The sequence below is a fragment of the Spermophilus citellus genome (genome assembly GCF_964194105.1).
Source record: "Spermophilus citellus genome assembly, chromosome: 9".
In the NCBI taxonomy this organism is placed as follows: Eukaryota; Metazoa; Chordata; class Mammalia; order Rodentia; family Sciuridae; genus Spermophilus; species Spermophilus citellus.
The window spans coordinates 130,026,863-130,047,700 of NC_138191.1; the positions used below are offsets into that span (position 1 = coordinate 130,026,863).

The window sequence follows — 20,838 nt, forward strand, 5'->3', positions numbered from 1 at the left end:
CCGGATGCCACCGCGATGGGTTATACACAGGTGTGAACACCTTTCCCAAAGGAAGCAGGTTCTTCCTGGCACTGATTCCTATGATGAGTCAATGCATTCAGATGAGTAGAATATCATTTAGACCTGGAAAAGATTCTTAACAGAAGCACCTGGAAACATCTCCAAACCTGCCTAATTCCAGGATCCATGCAAACCTACTGAATCACAATGTCCAAAATCAGGGTCCCTGTCTTTAAAATCAAGCTCTCAGGGCTGGAATGGAGCTCAGTGGGAGAGTACTTAAGAAAACAAATAGATAAATAGATAAAGTCCTCTCTCCATTTAGTTTTAAGACTGCTGTGCACTTGGATGACGAGGGCCATGGGCTCTAGTACAGACCTAATAGACACAGTTCAACTTGTTAGTTCACTGCTTGCTGGAGGGTTGTAATGTATTCAAGAGCATCAAGACACCAATACAACTCTTAGTGCCAATAAATTAGCAAATTAGGGCTCACTGCCCCACTCTGCCTTTTCTGTGCCAACAAGGGGATGAATGACTGGGAGGTGACAGGGAGAGGGGTTTCCAGTGGAGTGAGGCGCTGGTGGAGAACAGGGCGAATCCCACAGTGGGGAGCGCTTTGGTTCAAACACATCCCCCCAGGCTTCATGTATTGGAAAACGAATCCCCAAATTCATATGTTGATGGCATTTGGAAGTGTGGCCTTTAAGAGGTCATTAGATGAGATGATCAGAGTAGGCCCCTTAGGATGGGATTGGTGGCTAAAGGAGAAGAGGAAGAGAGAGCTGAACTGTCCCAGTAGCTGTCTTATCATGTGATACCCTTCTCCATGTTATAATGCAGCAAGATGGCCCCTACCAGATGCTCTTGAACTGCCCAGCCAGAACCGTAAGCTAAATAAATGTTTCTTCTTTTTTTTTTGAAGGGGGTGGGACTAGGGATTGACTTCAGAGGCACTCAACCACTGAATCACATCCCCAGCCCTATTTTGTATTTTATTTAGAGACAGGGCTCACTGAGTCACTTAGCACCTCGCTCTTGCTGAGGCTGGCTTTGAACTCGTGATCCTCCTGCCTCAGCCTCCTGAGCTTCTGGGATTACAGGCATGTGCCACCATGCCCAGCATGTCTAGTCTTTATAAACTCCCTAGTATCAGGTATTTTATTATAGCAACAGAAAATGGGCTCAGACAGGAGAGAATAGAACATAGCAGTGTCCTCTTCCACCTCTGTTGCAAAGATCCAGAACTAGTCATGACTGTGCCCAAGCATCATCTCTGAACTCACCAGATAATCCTTTTCATGAGTTAAAAATCTGACTCACAGGCCATGGGTTTCCTCTCCAGACTGGAGTGGTTCTAGAAATTCCATGACTAAATACAGTTGCAAAATAAGCAAGCACGTGCATCCGGGGAGCAGGAGGAAGGGTGCTTGGAGACCTCTTTGTGTAATTAAAGAGCAGATGTTCATCTGTAGCTAGGCAGTGCTCAAATTAGCAATCCATTCCTTGCCTACGGAGCCTTATTTTCCCTCTGTTTAGACAACCCAGCCAGAAGCACAGCTAATAAATATTTGATCATAAGTTCTCTGCAGATGCCTGGAGGGAGGAGGCCCCCAGAGGAAACCCGCTCGCTTCCTGAGCCTCCCGTCTGCATCTCAAGTCCTTATCCAGCTGCGGATCAATGGCTTTGGGTGGACTTAAGCACATGCATTCATTTCTCTATCTTAGGAATGGGGAAAAGGCTCCGAATTGAATAACTCAGGGCGTGCAAATGGGTCGCCTCTTCTGCTGGTCATTTACTGGGCTGGGGGGATGGTAATAGTGGGTCCCACAGGATTTATGAGTCTGTAGAGTGGGCAAATATTTACTGAATTTATTAAGCTCAACGGGAATATTCTTTTGCCAGGCAAGTGTCCTTATTAAAAAACTAAGCATCCTGTTTTCTTCCCCTCTCTGTCTTGAACAGAGTTAACAAATCATCCACTTAAAAAATGTCTTTTGGATCTGTTCAGCAAAATCACTTGCTACGTGGCATCTGTAACTTAAAACAAAACAACCCTTGCTTAAATTTAAAAAAAAAAAAGAGTACTGAATGAATTTGATTTGAATTCTTTCATAGAGAGCTCAGTTCAATGAAAGCGTAACTTGATAAAAATTCCCTCTTGTTCTTTGCTAGCTCTGGCCCTCAGAGCCAAACACCCAAATCACTCTGAATGGACAAAGGATGTTTTATGAATGACAGTCAGGATTCAGAAGCAGGTCCTTTGTCCCATAGCCTCTGCTTTCTTTCTGCACCATGGGAAAGTTGATCTTTACAAGAGTTCTCAATCGTTCCTCTTATTATTTTGGCCAAAGGCTTTCCTGGGTGAAGAGTTGCTCTAGGCCTGCTGCGGAGTTTCCAGCCAGCGTTTGACGTCCTGTCCCCCTGTCCTCCTGAAGCCATGTATTGATGTCTCCTTGCTCATGTGTCCTTCTAAGACACATATGCAAGCTCACAAGCACAAGGGCACATGCACATACTCACACACCACTGTTCACACAGGTGATACCCACAGCCAGGTGCACAGAGAGTTCTAGAGCCTTGGACCCTCCTAGGTACCTTCAAACCTCTTCTTGCCACACCCAACCTCGGCCAGCATGGGGAATCAGTGGAAGTTTCCAAATCGGGCAGGAACCTTTTATTACCTGGACAATTTTCTGCTGTTATTCTTTAAAAACCAGGGCCATGATTTATATGACTAAGGAGATTGGACAAATCAACTTAAGGTTCTTCATTTTGAAAATAAAGAACTGAAAGGGTTTATTTGTATCTAAGTGCTAATTATGAATGATTTTTATCTTTGTAGTAAAGTCCAACATCTCACCAGGTGTAGTAGAGCATGCCTATAATCCCAGGAGCTTGGGAGGCTGAGGCAGGAGGATCAAGAATTCAAAATCAGCCTCAGCAACATAGCAAGGCCCTAAATAACTCAGTGAGACCCTGTATCTAAATAAAAAAAAAATACAAAAGGGCTGAGGATGTGGCTCAGTGGTTAAGTGCCCTAGGGTTTAGTCCCCAGTAGCAAAAAAAAAAAAAAAAAAAAAAAAAAAAAAAAAAAAAAAAAAAAAATCTAACGTCTCTATAGAGATGATTCAAGTTTACACATAGCATTTCTTAAATTATAATTTAGAGTTTAGATACAACATTGTCAGGATAGTGCTGGAATTATAATACTCCCAAATTCTTAATCAAAATCTTTTGAATATATGGTTAATCCTTTGGTTTTATTTGCCTCCCTTTGGTTTGTGGTGATGACTGTCTCTAGCTATCTGGTTATTACCCTTTGAGAATGTCTTCTTTGTGGCCTTTTTTCTTTTATGGTATTATTCATCTTTTTTGTAGCAGCTAGTGCTAATCAGACCTTAAGAATACACTCTTTGGACTAGACCCCACAGACTGCCTTTTCGCTGGTTGGCATTTGCCTCTTTTGCAAATGGCAAGCTCTGTTGGTACTCATCATCATCTTTTTTTTTTTTTCTGTTTATTTTCTCCCTTTGAAGCCATGCTCCCAAATGCTTCCTCTAGAGTACGTAAATGTCCACCTGTGCTTTCCCCAAGGTTCTGTTCTTACATTGAGTATTTACATTTTTCTTGTGTTTATTTTGCAGTCTCGTGTAAGATGGGAACACAGGTTCCAGAGTCACAGAATGACGTTTCGGTCAATGACAACACAACCATGTCCCATAAGATTAAAATGAAGCTGGACATTTTTTTCTTTTTATTTATTTATTTGTACTGAGGATCTAGCACTCGGGTGTTTAACCACTAAGCCCTTTTTATTTTCGTTTTGAGACAGGGTCTCACTAAGTTCCAAGGTCTTGCTAAGTTACTGAGGCTGGCCTGAAACTTGCAATCCTCCTGCTTCAGCTGCCTGAGTCGCTGGGATTATAGACGCGTACCACCATGCCCAGATGGAAAATTCTATCACCTAGTGACATTACGGTTGTCACAATGTCATAGCACCACACGTTCTGGTGTGTGCAAACCTACTGCCCTGCCAGTTGGATAAAAGTGTAACTAGCACATCCAAGTGTCTGATGCACGTAATCCTTGCTAATGACAATAAACAGCCACATGGCTGGTCTGGGTGTCACATCTTAGTGTGTTCCCCTACTGCTTAAAGGCCACCACGGGCCACTTCTCCTGATGGCATCCAAAGACCATGTCAAGTGATTGACCTCTTCCACCCAAGTTCATGTCAGTGTCCTTGGTGACAGTCGCATCACAACAAAATCGCCTGACAGTGATCTGAGTGTGTCCCTGTCCTTAGGTGGCACTTCACTGTAATCTGACTCCCTGGCAAAAGGTGAGAGTTATTCTGACAATTTTTTTTTTTTTACCCATGGCTTCCAAACACCCAGCTCTCACTGAGAAAAGCTTCTTCCAGTGTCTGTGTCATAGTCACAGGAGAGACTGCCCAGCACGACGGCCAGCTCCGATGGCCCGCCCACTGCCCACTCCTCCCGCCCCCACACTGGCTTGTCTGGCTGTCTCGACAAACGGATTCCTAAATCTGTGCTCCCTTCCACAAGCTGCCCGCCCTTCCTCCATCAGCTGGTAGCTCCCAGTGAAGTGGGTGCCCAGGAGGAGCTAGAATCAGCGTAGGAAGAGAGGGGGCGGGGGCTCCTCACACAGAGGTGCATGCAGGTGTCCCATGCTGGAAGACACAACACCTGGCCACCCCCTCACTTCTGTTGGCCACTGCAGGGTTTCGGGTCCTCTTCCTGCTGACCTTTCCGTAACAGCCCGAGGGTGGGGTGAGGGGCATCACTGCCCCCTTAACAGACGAGGACATGAGGCCGGAGGGGACTTCTTGACCACCTTCTGTCAGGCTCCTCTGAGTCCTCTTCTCACGAAGCCCCCCCCCCATGGCTCCTGAGCCCACCCTGCCGGGTCCAGCTTTAACACAAATCCCTCCAGGTCGGCGCGGTCAGAAGTCCCACACTGGGCATCTGGGCACAGATGGCATCCGACACCTTTGATGCCTCAGCCCCGGGCCGGTTTTGGCCAGAGCCTTGTCAGGCCGCCTTGGCCACAATCCCACCTTTGAGGTCTCTTCACAGTGACGTTTTTATCCATGGAACTCCTCACTCTCTCGGCTGGTGGTTCGTCCTTGGATTCAGAGTCAGGGGGCTCCCTCCCTTTGCCAGGCCCCTACTGCAACCATGCAAAGTCTGCCTTTACGTTCTAACATGTTGTCAGGACAGTTTTTTTTTTTTTTTTTTTTTTTTTGGCCAGGTCACAAGTTAAGTGCTTTGCTGAGTTTGTCTGATTCATGGGTGACACAAAGCCAAGTGCATCATGGGTCCAACACAGGACCAAAGGCAGCCTCGCCCCTCTCTGACATGGGCTTCCGGCAGCTCTCAACAGCCTGCACCCGCTCCCTAGGCCCCACCCTCCTTCTCTTCTCCCCACCCTCACCTTTGTCCTCCCCTCAGTCACCATCCCACTGGTCAGAAGCAGCACCGTCCCCCAGGTCCCACTCCCCTGGTGAAATCTCATCTTGCTAGGACCTTCAGTCTTCCTCTTTGGTGACCACAGTCTCAACTTCTTCAAACGTGTCCCCTTCTAGGGAACATCAGGAGAATCTAAATGCCTGATGAGGAGAAGGCTAGAATTTGCTCTAAAAGGATGTCCTTCCTTGGACTGTGGCCCTCTTGGCTATAAAGTGAACTCGGCAACAATGATCGAGACCTGAACCCACCAGGCGAGGGTGTCACTCTATGGTAGAGTCCCTGCTTAGCCCTGCTTAGCACGCAGAGGGCCTGGGTTTGATTCCTGCACGAAAAATAAAATAAACCACAAACAAACAAAAAACAACCAAGCCCATCTCTCTTCTCTCAAGCTCCCGGGACTTATATTTATTTTACAAATATTTCTTGAGTAGCTGCTATGTGCTGAGTACCACTCTGAGCACTAGAGTGCTCAGGCCAGGTCTCTGGTCCCACGCGCTGGCTAGGACTGGGTAAGAAAGGGTGGAAAGAAGCCAGGAAGGAGGGGCTGAGTAGGGGAGGACTTCACCTGAGTCCAGAGAGCAAGGCCACTCTGGGTTCCACATGAAGGGACTGTGTGCTGGGAAGGGTCAGGCGGAAGCAGTGAGGGCATTTAGACCATTTCTGCTGCCAGGTGACAGTGGCTGGTGCTCGCACCAGGACAGTGGTGACGGAGAAGGAAAGAACCAGACAGGTAAAGGCCAGGAAGCATTCCCAGTCGTCACCCACCAACAATCAGAACTATGCACATTCCCGGAGCCAAGAATGCACTTCAGGATCTGTTAGGGCTGCGTTGGCACACCCACCCCACAAAGCCAGCTGCTCCTGGGTGATGCACTGGGTAATCACAAAAGCCAACAGTTCCTGCCCTGTCCACCTGCATGCCGGGAGGAGCTCCTTCTATTCATTTCTGCTTTGGACTCTGACGGTGGGACAAGCAGTTTTCACAGCCTCCAGCTGAGTCACTCTTGGGGTCTTCAGGAAAACCCGCAGTGTTGGTCAGCAGAGTAAGGCAGGCCTTCACACTGCCCGGGGTCCTCCACTCCAGGGCTGCTCCAGGGTCAAAATGCACACCCAGATCAGCCTTCCAGGAGAGCTGACCAAACAGCCTTGGGAAGACTTTTGCAGCCATGGAGAAAAGTTAGATGCTTTTTTATTTAAACATTCTAGGAATGTAAGGAATCTGGTTTTGCCTCCAGGAGAAACTGTCTGATAACTAATAAACAAGGACAGGAGTGCACCATGCCACCCACAGCCCACGGCCCCAAGACACTTGCATTGCTTTTTTTTATTTTCTTTGTTTTTTTCAGTAAAGTCACGCTTTTGGAGAGATGTCAAAATGTGTATTTGGAAAGGAAAAACACCACTTCTTTTCTTTTACATAGATGTGGGCTTTTGAATCTTATTTTCCCATCAGGTCTCCAAATTGTGCCCAGAAACCTGAAAATAAACACGCCTTAGATTGCAGAGAGGAGCCCACCCCGCCTGGTGTTCTAGCCCTGACCACCCAAATCTCTGTGAGACCCCTTCATCTCCGTTCCAAATGCACCCTATGTAGCTGTTGGCTAACCTTCCCTTGGTTACCGCGAGCTGGTGTTCCCCCACCAGGAGGAAGGCATCAGAACACTGCCTCTGAGCTTCCCGGTGCCGCTAGGCTGGCCGCGCCCCTGACCTCATGAAAGCCTTTCTTTGGAATATGGAGGGAGCCAATAGCCTTTGAAGTTCCAAAGCTCCTCTGCACAAAGAAAGCCATTCCCCACCGCAGGGCTGTGTGCCCTCGACTCCTGGCAGTCCAGTCGCTGGCAGGGTGTGGGCACAACCTCACTGATATGGCCAATGGGTCACTTCTCCTTACCCATTCCTTGAACCCTGGTAAATTGCTTCCTGGATCAAAAGTCTGGCCCTGGAAAATCTAAGCTACCCAATTCATCTAGGCAACCTCTAGAAGGCTTGACCCTGCCACCCCGGGCACCCACAGAAATGCATCCACTTTACCTTCTGTCAGAAGTTCACAGGGCTACCTCCAGCCCACACGGCCCAGGCCACCAGGGGCTGGTGCCACGGTCGCCTTTAGCAGACGTCTGTTGGGTGGCTGACTGCGTAAGTATGTTTATAAGCCAAGAAGGAAATTTCTCTTGAATGACCCCTTAGATTATAATATCCCTGCACTGTTCACTGGCCTTCACTCCAGAGTTGGTAAATAACTTCCCCTAACAAAAGGGACAGTGTAGCTGAAGACAGGACCATTCACCCACGAGATGAGGTGACACTTGCTGTTTGATTTCTAATGAGCAGTGGCTGTCCACTCACCCTGACAGGTCTGTCAGCCCCTGCAGGCTGAGCCCAACGAGGAGTTGGGACATGGCTGCCGGCTGCTGGTATTGGAAAAGTGCCACTAGCTCCTCTGGAGGAATCAAAAGAGTTCCTGCACACTAAGGTTTGGAGCCAGGAGACAAGCATAATGGGCTCTGGGTGGGGTGACCCCTCTGGGTCACTCCCCCAAAGTTGAAAGCAGAATTTTGAAAGTTTTCTACAGCTATTGGGCACAGTGGCCCACACCTGTAATCCCAGCAACTTGGGAGGTTGAGGCAGAAGGTTAGCAAGTCCAAGGCCAGCCTCAGCCACTTGGCAAGATCCTGCCTCAAAATAAAAATAAAATAACCAGCTGGGGCTGTAAGTTGATGGTAGAGAATATGCTTAGCATCTGAAGTCCTGGGTTTGATCCTTAGCATTGATTTTTTTAAAAAGAAAGAAAAAGTAGAAGCCAATGACCATTAGGAAAAGTATTTTCAGTTTACTAGCAAGGAGTCACATTTTAAGTCACTGGACAGGTAGAAGAGACAGAACTTTGGATCCATAAGACATAACATCAGGCGTCCCAACTAGATCCATCTTCTCTCCCCTTGGAAGGGGAAAGAAACTGAGACCTTCCGTGTTTCATTCACAAATTCTGCATTTAATCTCTACAACCATGAGGTGAGATTTTGATAATGGCCACTTTTTGTTGAATTTTAGAATGTGCAAAACGTTGTATCATGTGCCCTTCATTGGTCTTCACGAAAACTAAGTGAACTGCCCAGATATGGAGCAAGCAGCAAAGCAGAGCTTAGACATCAGGATCTTCCAGACCCATAGACCCCAATGCTCATGCCTTGACTACTGTGACACAGCTTCATAGGTACTGGTTGCTCTTGTTCACCTCCGACCCACAGGTCTCTCTACTCCTTAAAGAAAGAGCTGGAATAGACTGAGGCTGCTCTGAAGTAACTTCTGCAGAAACGTTAGGCTGAGCTGCTCCGGGCACCTGCAGGTTCATCTTTCAACGATCTCACTGCCCCTCCAAACCATTCACTGCCCAGGTAAAATCCCTGTCCCTCAGAGCTCTCCCACAGGAGAGCCTCTCCCCTGTACTAGCATTTGGGTGGCTCTGCCATTTACTGCTGTCTCTGGACCAGCATTTGTAGCTGCCAGGGTGACATGCCATTCTGCCATAAGCTTAGGTCCAGCCGCTGGCACAGGTCTGCTGGCTGGCAGAATGAATGGACGGGTGATATTTAGACTCTCCAGGGCTCACGGAAGTGAATCGACTTTCTGTGCACCCCCCAACACGGACAAGCATTCACACAGAGGCTGCCGATTCCGACCTCAACCAAGATTACTCAACTTGGGAAGACGTTTCACCCTTGACTAAGAGCAGAGTGTTCTCCAGTAAAAGAGGAAATGAGTTCACAGTTTTTTAAACTGGAACCACACCTCCCTAATGAGGTCTCTGGAACTCAGTGGGGGGTCTGGGAGTACAGTCAGGTAGGAAAGGCCACCTCCCAGGGCAGACTGCTAGCCCTTGAGTCACCAGATGACAGGAACCTGTCTTAGAAGTGCTGCCCCAGGACAGCCTCCGGGCAGGGAAGTGGGGTACTGGGGAGCACTTGCCATCTGCTGGGAAACTGAACGGGAATCTGAGCTTCTGATTCACTCTGGCCGTCAGCTGAGCAGAGCAGTTTTGCAAGAGTGGAAGAGAAGCCTTTGGATCCCACCTCACCGTCCACCCCTGCAGAATGTGGCTGTTTCCACTAGCTGCCCTTGGCCTTGATCCTGAGCCTGGTTGGAAGGCTTCAAGTGCGGCTCCATAGATTTTTCTTTTTTTTTTTTTAACTAGTTGTTATTGGCAGGGAGGATCTCTCCGGACCTTCCCGTACCATCTTTCTCCCTCTGTTCTGACGCAGGGGAAATTCAGACACCACGCTTCACTTGCAGGGCTCACCTCGGATGCCCCTTAGCAGGCAATTCCCCTTGTGCTCCCGAGATGGAGCCAACTGCATGTCCCACTCTAACCTCAAAATCCCTGCAGCTAAACCGGAGTACACAAATGCTCCCTCCCCACTAAGTTGGCTCCTAGCCTCCCATCCAGCCTACTTGATTTTTGTGATGTTTCTATCATCTGCCTGCTTGTCCTTCCTACTGAAAGGCCACCGTTTCCTCCCTCTTCTTCCTCACCAGCTGACTGTGGCCCCAACAGGGTTTTTATTGTTGTTTTTTGGTGGTGCTGGGGAGGCAAGCACTCCACCACCAGCCCTGGAGCTCCTGTAGGCACTCTCCTTTCTAAGGGCAAGAAATATGCACAAATAATGAAAATAGAACAGGAAGAATCACTAACACAATCTTCATAAAGAACAAGGGAAGGGGCTGGGGCTGGAGCTCAGTGGTAGAGCACTTGCCTAGCATGTGTGAGGCACTGGGTTGGATCTGCAGCACTACATAAACATAAATAAATAAAATAAAGGTATTGTGCCATCTACAACTAAAATTATTAAAAAAAATAACAAAGGAAAAGGTCTCACACTCCATGATTTCAAAACTTACTTCAAAGCTACAGTCATCAAGACTGTATTTAGCTGGGTGCAGTGGGGTGTACACCTGTAGTCCCAGCTTCTCGGGAGGCAGAGGCAGGAGGAATGCTTGAGCCCAAGAGTTTGAGACTAGCCTGGGCAGCATAGTGAGACCCAAGATTCAGTATCCAAAAACCAATAATAAAAATAGACCTGGGATAGCTGGGGTTGTGGCTCAGCTGTAGAGCGCTGGCCTAGCATGTGTGAGGCGCTTGGTTTGATCCTCAGCACCACATAAGAATAAATAAATAAAATAAAGGCATTGTGTCCAATTACAACATATATATATATATATATAATGGACTGAGGATGTAGCTCAGTTGTAGAGTGCTTGCCTAGCATGTAGAAGCCCTGGATTTGATCCCCAGCACTAGGGAAAGTTTTTTTTTTAATTAAAATAAATTCTAAAAAATGAAAGACTATGTGGTACTAGCATAAGGATAGCAATATGGATCAATGGGAAAAGAATAATCTTTTTAACAGATGGTGGTGGGACAACTGGATACCCACCTGTAAAAAATGGAGCTGGGTCTCTGCTTCACAGCACACACAAAAATTAATTAAATGAACCCAAGACCTACATACCAGGGTTAAAACCACACAACACAAGAGTAAATCTTTGCAACCTTGGTTAAGCAACAGCTTTTTAGATACAACCCTAACAGTACGAGCAACAAAGGGAAATGAGATAAATTAGATTTTAAGAAGTATTTAGTTTATGCTTCAATGAATACTATCAAGAAATTGAAAAAATAACCCAATTCACAGAATGGGAAAAAAAGTCTACAATTCATCTATTTGGTAAGGGTCTAGTATCTAAAATTAAAAAAAAAATGCTTTTAATCACAATAAAAGTACAACTCAACTTAAAAATGGGCAAAGGATTTGAATAGACATTTTCTCCAAAGATCTACAAATGGCCAACAAGTAAAGGGATACTCAACATCATCTGTCGTTAGGAAAAGATAAATCAAAACTACTAGATACCACTCCACCCATTCGAAAGGTTACTATTTAAACACAAATACACAGAAAGCAAATGTTGGCAAGGACAGGGAGAAGTTGGATGCTGTACATTGTCACTGGGAATGTAAAATGGTGCAGTCACTTTGGAAAACAGCAGACAGGTCCTTAAAAAGGTAAATCAAGAGTCACCATATATGACCCAGCAGTTCCACTCCTGCATATATACCTGAGAGAAATGAAAACGAATATTCACACCTAGTTATCCCAAGTGCTGCAGGATAAGGAGGGTTGGCAATGAGTGGGTGTACATGTTAGAAGCGTGCATGTGACTGTCCCCAACACAAATAACAAAGGCTCCAGGGGATGGATATGGCAGCAATCCTGATCTGATCATTATATATTGCATGCATATTGACATGCTGCACTGTACCCCATAAATATTTATAATTATGTGTCAATTAAAAATTTTAAGAATTAAAGACAGGAAGTGTGAATATGTGGCGACAGCTAGAAAAGAGACAAATGGACAGGTGCATGTTGTGGATATAAAAAGAATACATGGAGCAGCAGCCTGGGCCACCCCAGGTGCAGACGCTAGCCCCCTGCCAGGGGTGTGCAGTACGAGGGAGTCCTGGGACTGTGAACTGGAAAGGGCCTCATGGGGAAGATGGGACTTGATCTTGGGAGGGGCAGTGCTGGCAGAAGAAACCTTTGGAGCAAAAACAGAGAAACTGGAAGAGGCAGGGCTCGGTGGAAGGGAAATGGTGCAGGCTGGAGCTGGGGAGTGGTTAGAGCCTGGGGAGAGGCAGGAGTCCGCATCTGGGAGGGGTGGGCCACAGTAGCACAAACGAGGAGACGTATTGAGACTGAACCTAGTTTGTGGGGCCCCTGTCGGGTGCAAAGTCAGGAGGTGAAGACACCAAGTGTGGGGACAACAGGGCAGGGGGTGAGATCAGATTGGGGGGAATAAGGGATCTAAGGCCTTCGTCAATGTTAGCTGCTAAAATATAGTTAATGCTGCTAACCCCTCCCATGCAGAACCTGGCTCCCTCGGCCTTACAGATTCACATTTAACCTTATTACGGGGCGATCCGGCTGGGGTGAAACTGTCTCACATTAGCCAGGAAGCCAAACAGGCTAAAACAGAACGGGAAATAGTTTCCTAGCATTCAGGCACATATTGGCTACCCAAGGCACACTGTGCTCGGGAACAAAAAGAGAAAAAGAGAACCCAAGATGTTGTTTGGTCACCTGTAGAGACCAAAAGCAAAGGGCAGGGCTGTGGGGTGGAACACATGTCCAGACTGAGGGAAGAGATTCCAGATTCTCAGAGAACCACCTTGACTGAGGTGGGAATCCTCGTGGCCAGCAGATAGGACATCTTTCAGACCAGCTGGAAGTGGGCGTAACAGTGACCGCCCCCCCCCCCCCAGCAGCTCTCCACAAACATTTGTTAAATAAATGAATTCCTTGGGTGGAGCTGGTTTAACGTCCATAAATCTGGTTTCTTTCCCTCGCCTTTCTAGACTCTAGACAAACTGGGAAACCTTGTCCTTTGGGTGAGACGCTATTCACTGGATCACAGCTTTTCTGATAGTTTTGCTGTGTTTTATTCTCCCGGGTAGAGGCCTGGTGATGAACTGTGGGAAATACCCTGTTCTCCTCGGTGATGTTTACAGCTCTTCCCGCCTCCCGTCCCTGCCACCCGCTGCCGTCCAGGTCATTGGCATTCCCCTGAGCGCCTCAAACATAACAATGGTGACTTGGGCCCCGGGTGGCTCAGGGTTGGCCTCTGTCTACTGTCTGGGGCGTCTTGCAGGTCAGCCTCCACGGATAGAGTTTGAGAGCATATCTTCCTTAGGAAAGGTGATTATTGTTTTCATAGGTTTTTGTTTTGTTTTATTTTAAAACTGTATTAAAAGGCTGGGGGTGTAGCTTGGTGGTAGAGTACTTGCATGACCACCACCACCAACAACAACAGCGACAACCAGTAACAACAGAAAAACTGCATTCGATTTTTCATTGTCTTAACAATTTCAGTTTTCTGCTTCTCAAACAACAAAGCCAACCAGCTGGCCAAGGCTGCACGCCTCCCAGTGGACAGGGCTTGATTCACCTCCAAGGACACACCCATCTCCTTGGAGTCATTCTTGAGGCAAGACACTCAGCCAAAGAAAATGAGGACAAACCCATTGTCCTCTTGTTGCCAAAGCTCAAGAAAGCTCACCATCCCTTGGCTGGCTGTGAACAGGCTGGGTGATGGGTGCTGGGCTCAGGCACCTGGGGAAGAAGCAGCTACTTCCATCTCCTGCCTTGGATGAACCGGGCAGGACTGCAGCTGTTCCCTCACCTATCTCATAGCCTCTGGATAAAATGCCAATCAGTTTCCTTTAGAAAGCTTCAAGAAATCAGTTGAAGTGCCAGGCCGGTGGCGCACACTCCAGAGGCTCTGGAGGCTGAGGCAGGAGGATGGGGAGTTCAAAGCCAGCCTCAACAACAGCGAGGCTCCAAGCAACTCAGTGAGACCCTGTCTCTAAATAAATACAAAATAGGGCTGGGGATGTGGCTCAGTGGTTGAGTGCCTCTGAGTTCAATCCCCAGTACCATAAAAAAAAAAAAAGATCAATAGAAGGGTTGCAGATGTAGCTCAGTGGAAGATCTCTGGCCTAACAAGCATGAGGCCCTGGGTTCCATTCTCAGCATCAAAAGAAAAAAAAAAAAAGACATCAATAGAGAAAGGGTTCAAAACTCTAATCAAGGGGAGCTTTATCTCCTGCCCACCCAGCAGAATCCTGATAAATCTCAGTAACTGTACACTTGGCTTTAGAAGGACCCCGGCACCCCCAACCATCTGATGCTCTTTCAAGTAAAGGCTCATGCTGTCTGTTTCCTTGAGAGGCTCCGGGTAGCAGGAATGGCAAGGCTTCCGTGGAGAGGAAGGGGCCTCTGTCAGACTCACTAAGTGAGCTTCACAAGCGCAGCACAGTGTCCTTGAGTTCCCGCTCCCTCCAGGCACTCCCCTGCAATACTTTCACAAGTTGTAACCTGGCTGCCTGGCTCTCCAAAGCCAGAAATATGTCAAATATTCAGATAAGCCAGTGGAATTCAGAGCGCAGGTCTGTGACTTCGTGAAGACTGCAAAGCACGCTCTGGGCTAGTGTCTCCTCCCCAAAGCAGCAGAGTTCAAATCCTACACCCAGCAATGTACCCCTGTGCAGAGTGAATTCAAGAATTCCACTCATAAAGGGAGAGTGTGGTAGGCAATGTACAGTTATTATATCCTTAGAAAATTTTTGCTTTCATGTTTAAGAGGCTTAAGGTGAGGCTCATTTTTAGTTTCAAGTTCAACTTTTTTTTTTTTTTTTTTTTAATGGCAGAGTAGTGTTGTAAAAAGAGCTTGAGGTTTGGCATCAGACCCATTTCTGAATCCCCAATTCTGGCGTATTCTGAGGTAATGTACAGTTTACAGGAGTTGTAATGGATTAAATGAGGTAGTTGGTGACATTCCTAGCACATGACAGGGGATGGAAATGCAGGGCAGGCCATACCCTTCCTGCTGATCAGCCATCCTCCCTTAAGGTTGGAGGTCTTTATAATTCCCTAGGACAGTCACTCTCAGGCTGCTCATTCACAGCGGTGGAGAGAGGGAGTTAGTTCTCTTGGCCATGTCTGTACTTAGCCTTCTCCTGTCTGGACACATTTTTTAAACATGTGCTTTTCTATATTAGATGGTATTAGAGTCTTGTACTCCCTTGTTATGTACAGGACTTCCTCCTGAAGTCTCAAAGAGACCCGGCCTTTATTAAATACCAAAAGTGCAACAAAAATCCTTAGCAGCTCACAAAGATTTCAGGGCCTCCAAAACTGGCAAGAAGTTCGGGGAAATCACAGGGAAATCCATTCGCTGCATGATTAATCCTGGGTGAGTTGGTCCCGGAAAAGCGCACATGGGTTGGCAGCAAGCAACGGCTTGCAGAATTTCACAAAACAAACTGTCTAACGGACAGGCCCTAAAGTACGTGTTTTGGACCAAAGTTCAGAGTGAGGGTGGGGCCGGACAATTGAGGAAAACGCCAGATGTGTGGACAACCGTCTTCTTTTGAATCCACGAACGCCCTAAGAGATGACACATGGGACCAGATTATAAAACTGAACCAGATTATAGCACTGGATGGGAGAAACCCAGTAGGGCCCAGGACCCTAAGAGAAGGATAATAACATTCATCACCATAATTGCCCCCAGCCCAGCTCCCCAACAATAGCTCAGCTCAATGAAGTTAGTCATCCATATTCAAGTCGCCTCACTCATTATTCCCAGACAAAAACCCTGCTGGGCCTCAGCTCCTGCCCAGTGCAGCTTCCACACACAGCCACCCCCACCCCTCCCCAGGCTGCCCACCCCAGTGGGACTTCTTTCTTTCTTTTTTCCTCCAGTCCTGGGGATGGAACCCAGGGCCCCATGCACATTAGGCAAGTGCTCTACAACGGACTCCATCGCATCCCAGCCCGGGCTGGCCTTGATTCTTTATCAGTGGACTTTCTAGCTATTTTTTCAAACAAGATTTCGCACCTCCTTCTAGGAGTACTTTTGATGTTTAGGAACTGGCTGGACATGATTACAACTAACCCTAGCCCTGGGGGAAACAAAGGACCAAGAAGCCTAGGCCTGTGTTTCCTGGGATGCTAGGATGTGTGGCTCAGGTAGGTTCCTCCCTCACCTTGTTCTGCTCAGTACAAAATGTTGTCATGTGCACATTGTCTGGCCAAAACGGAAACGAAATAAAGAACTGTATATATTCCAGTGGAAAGAGAAGTTCCAAAGATAGGACAACCATGAATAGCTCATGGCCCCTGTAAACAGAGTGGTTCAGTCTCTTTGAAGCAGACACCCCGGCACAGAGCACTCTGTATAATTTCCCTAAGTCTAGGGGTTCTTGTCTGCCCTGGAATTATAGAAATGCAGGCTGGGCACCCTGGAGACCACACCCTCTCCAAGAAAGACTCTCCTGGGGCTAGGCCTACCTAGATCTTCAATATGGAAAACCTTCAGCAACCTCCAGCCTCAAAGATCAATAGCTTGCTCACAATTCCTTCAGCCAATACTTGGTGAGCAACTATTATTATCAGACATTGTCCTGACCCTGGGGAGCAAACCTAGATGCATCGGAGTCCTCTGGAGCTTATATACCATCAGGGAAACAGACAAAAATCCCAGAAAAGAAGTAAAATACTGACAGGTGTTCATGGAGATCAGCACACAGCACACTAGGAAAAAGGGGGCAAGAGATAAAGAGGGGGCAAGAAGAGGACACGGGAGGGGAACGTGTGGATGGTGGCCTGGTCATCAGACGAGTCCACTTAAAGTCCAAGGAGTCACAGATGGGAATTCGGTCATTGACATTTTGGGCCCGTTCAATATATGGCCCCCCAACCCACTTAAACCTCAATGCTTGTAACAGTGCTCCAGGGCTGGGGTGTAGCTCAGAGGCAGAGCACTTGCTTAGCTTGCTCCAGGCCCTGGACTGGGTCCCAGCACTGCAGAAAGAGACAGCAGAACAACTTCCATTCACCACTCTGCTCAACCCCCCCCCCCTCTCTCGCCCCCCAACACACAATACCTTCCCTTAAGAGGTGAGGCCTCTTCCAGTCTGTACCCAAGAAGGTGCTGGCACACAGGGGAGACCTAGGCCACCACAGTGGGGACACTCTCCCAGGACCAGCCCCCCTGATTGGGATCCTGGGGAAAGCCCAGGGGCTCTAACCTAGGCAGAAGCCCCTGGCTGCCATCTTCTGTGAGCTTATGTCTTGTGAGCTGACCCTGTGGGCGGCCCCTTCTGCCCCCAGCCTGGCCGCCTGTGGATTCGGGGGGGGGGGGGGGGGGGGGCGCCGCCTGCCACACCCACTCCGCTGTTTCTTTGGGACTTGTCCCCAGCTAAGCTGGGCTCGTGGGCTCTTCTCCTCCTCCGGGATGCGGGGCCGACTCGCGTGCAAGCGCACCCCCCGCGCTCCCCCGGGCGACCTCAGACCCCAGGCCGGGTATTCCAGCAAGTCTCTGCTCGCGGGTCCCCCACCAGCAACTGCTGGCGGCCACGGTCGCTGGCGCTTACCTCCCTGCGCCGGGACCCAGAGCCACGCGCTCCCCAAAAGCAAGAGCAGCACGGGAGCCGTCCACATCTTCCCCGCAGACTCGTCCTCCTTGTGGCCGCCTGAGGGGTCCGTGCTGGGCAGATGGAGAGGCAGCAGCCTGGGCCCAGCCTGGAGGAGCGCGAGCCTGGGGTGGCCGAGTTCCCGGGCCGCCGCAGCACCGAGCGCAAACTTCGCAGCTGGCAACTTGGGAGCCGAGTCAGCGTTTATCTTTCCCGACCAGGGCGGGGAGCGGGTGGGCGTCAGGTGGTCCCGGCCCGGCGCACTGGGACCGCCCTCGGGCTCTGTTTGGCTAGCGCCAAAACGATGATCTCAGGCCAGGTTTAAAGTTACAGGGCCGCAGCTGCGGGGACCCAGCCCTGGCAAAATGGGCTTTTTTATTCTGTTCAAGGACCAGAGGGAAAAGCGCCGCGTGCAATAAACGGTTTTGCTTTTTAATTTTTTTTTAAATTGCTCTATTTATTATTCTGTTTTTTAAGAGGAAAGCACACGCCTACATTTTTCTTGTCATGGGCTGAAGGGAGAAGCAAACTGATCCTTGGGTGGTCAGTAGTTTTAGAACCAAGCATGGAATTGTTCTTTTGTAAATATTGAATTTGATGGCTTAAAAAAAAAATGGCCATCATCTGGGTGGGCGAGAGGCAGCTCATGCCGGTCAATTGCACCCTTGTCCACCAGACCAGGATGGGCGGGCTCAGCTGGCTGGAGGCGAGTATGGCTTATTTTGGTGGCTTTGGCAATTTTGAAGAAGAGCGAGCTTCAGCTGTCCCCACCACCCCCAAATCCGTAGCTGCAGACTGGCCAGTGAGCAGTCAGATCCCGCCTGGACAGGTCCTGGTCACTCACCTGTGTCTACTAACAGCTTGGGCTCATCCCTTTTAATCCCACACTTTGGCCCCTTTATCTCCACTTTATTGGTTTAAGCAATCTTTCCTTGATCTCAAGCACTGAGTATGGGCAACAAGAAAAGAACTGTCAATTGTCGGAATTTTTTTTTCTTTTTTTTAAAAGAATTGGATTTGGGGAGGTGATCTCTGTGACCAGTCGCCACAAAATTCCATTCAACAAAACAGTCAAAAGATTAGCGCCCCCCTTCCTCAAGCACCACACCAGGGGTACAGTGAGTTGTTTCCAGATCTTCATCTTTGATTCCCCCTCATTCTAAATTTATCTTGTCCTAAGCATCACACCAGGGAGATTGTTTTAAATGCTCAGATTTCTGGGTTCCAAACGAAGCTCAGTAAGTCAGACCATTGGGGGAATTTCTAGTTTAAACCAGCATCCCAGGGAGAACATATCCAGGGGAACAGTTGGAAAACCCTACCCTCTAGCAGCCCTTCCCTGGGTGAGTCACTGGGGGCTGGTTGCCACACTTGCAGGTGCAGGAGAGTCTCATCCTGGGGCTACAAGATAGGAACTGTGTCCCTGAAGCATGGAGAAACCTGGAGGGGGAAAGATACTCTTTCTGATCTGAGCCCCCTTGATGATACTTTATTATTATTTCTCCCACATGAATACTATTTGTGGAAGCGATGCCTGGGGCTAGATTCTGGTTCCAGGAAACCCAGACCCTAACCCTTCTCCCAGTGATGTGTCCAAATTCTAGAAGGTTCATTCCATGACTTTGTGGGAAAGGTTGAAGGAGGGGGAGATGATAGGGAGACGGGGAGAGGGTCCAAGACAAAGGGAGTTCTGTGCACAGGTTCTGGGCACTCTGGGTCTGAGTAGCTGGTGAGCATGACCGGGCCTAGGAGGGGCTGCTGAGAGACCTGTGGGCAGAAGTTACCTTCCTCAACAGTGGAAACTCCAGGTTGAAAGAGGGAATGCTGGCCTTGGGCAGAGGAGAGACTCAGGGTCAGCTAGAGTGGAAGCCATGGAGCCTGAGACTCAGCCCAGCTGGAGGGACAAAGGAAAGGAGGGCAAGTGCCAGAAGAGTCCCCCACTCTTGTGAAACAGCATACGGACTGTGAATAAGGATGAGGCAGAGATGGAACAGTGACTTTCGGGTGAGATAAGAGTCACAGCCACCCCCACTCAATGGCTTTGCCTGCTCCTGGGGATTTGCACTATCTCATTCATTCTTCAGAACAACCTTTGATCTAGGAACAACCTTTGATCTAGGAGTTTGTTTTAGAGCTGACTCACCTGGAGGGCTTGAGGACTCAGGTGGCAGGACCCCACTCCCCAAATGCTCACTTATTTGGTCTGGAGAATCTTCATTTCTAACAACTTCCCAGGTGCTGCTGCTCCTGCTGCTGGTCCTGGGGCCCCACTTTGAGAACATCAGAGGACATCAAAATTGTCCAGAGTCCTACAGCCAGTGAGTGATAGAGCCACAGGGTGACCCTCTCCTGCAAATCAGGACAGGAGATGCTACGGACGTTGTGCCTTGATTAAGGATTTGGTAGGAGAGTTCTGTAAATTGCTTTCAGGGAGCAGGAAAGCCCCCAGAGAGTAGAAAACTAAGTTGTGTAATGAGAAGGAACCAGGCTTGAACATTCAGTGTGGGCCCTTGCACCTGCGGGGTGCTAGAGATTGAGGCTGGTGTCTCTCCCTGCCTTCTCTGTGGCGTCTGTACAGTCCAGAGAAGAGTTGACTGAGCTTCTTCAGATTGTCCGAGGAGACACAGTGCTTCGGGGCTGAAGCACCCCGACCTGAACCTCCCAGGGCAAGGGCAGTTCTGTAACATGAATTAATCATGCACTTGGGGTACAGGCTGGGGTCTAAACATAGGGCAGGAATGAGATGAGGCTGTGGGTGGTGGGAGGTGCTGGGACTGAAGGAACTTGTTCTGATGGAAAGAGACCAAGTGTCTGGGAATTGAAATCAGTGCTGTGTGGCCTCAGGCAACATGAACCTTGGTTTTTGCTTCTTTAAACTATGGGAGTGTCTTTCCACCTGTAAGGGCTCCTCAGGCTGTGAGAGCACAACTTCATGCTTGCTCCTGCCTGGTTCTTGGAGTCTTTGCTCCTCTGGCACACAGCTGCATATTCAGCCAGCCCTGTGTCTCCTGCAGAAGTTCTTAAAATGAATCCAATAGGACAGGTTTCTTTCAAGTTTAGGAAACCCAGCTCACCATCAGATCACCCTCTTTGCTAGTGAAACCCTCACCTCATGCCTTACATCTAAATTGCCCTTGATCCTGCCTGACCCCTGGGACCCAGAACCCTTCTGGGAAACTGGATTACCTCCCCACTGCACTCAGGAACCAGCATCCTGCACCATGACCCCAACCTGGAGTCTGGCTCCTGCCTTTCCATGAACAGGGGACTGGCTTGGCTTTCTGGCCCACTGAGCTCCTCTGGAGCAC

The 20,838-nt window shown here is 48.6% G+C and overlaps 1 protein-coding gene across 1 annotated transcript in view; it reads right to left on the reverse strand.

The window, feature by feature from the left end:
* Nucleotides 1-17,796, reverse strand: part of PDPN (podoplanin) — a 28,039-nt gene extending 10,243 nt beyond the window's left edge. The window contains exon 1 of the mRNA XM_081306645.1: nt 17,492-17,796. Within this exon, the coding sequence (XP_081162771.1) occupies nt 17,492-17,558 (67 nt within the window). The 5' untranslated portion in view covers nt 17,559-17,796. The remainder of the gene's footprint in view (nt 1-17,491) is intronic.
* Nucleotides 17,797-20,838: the final 3,042 nt, after the last annotated feature.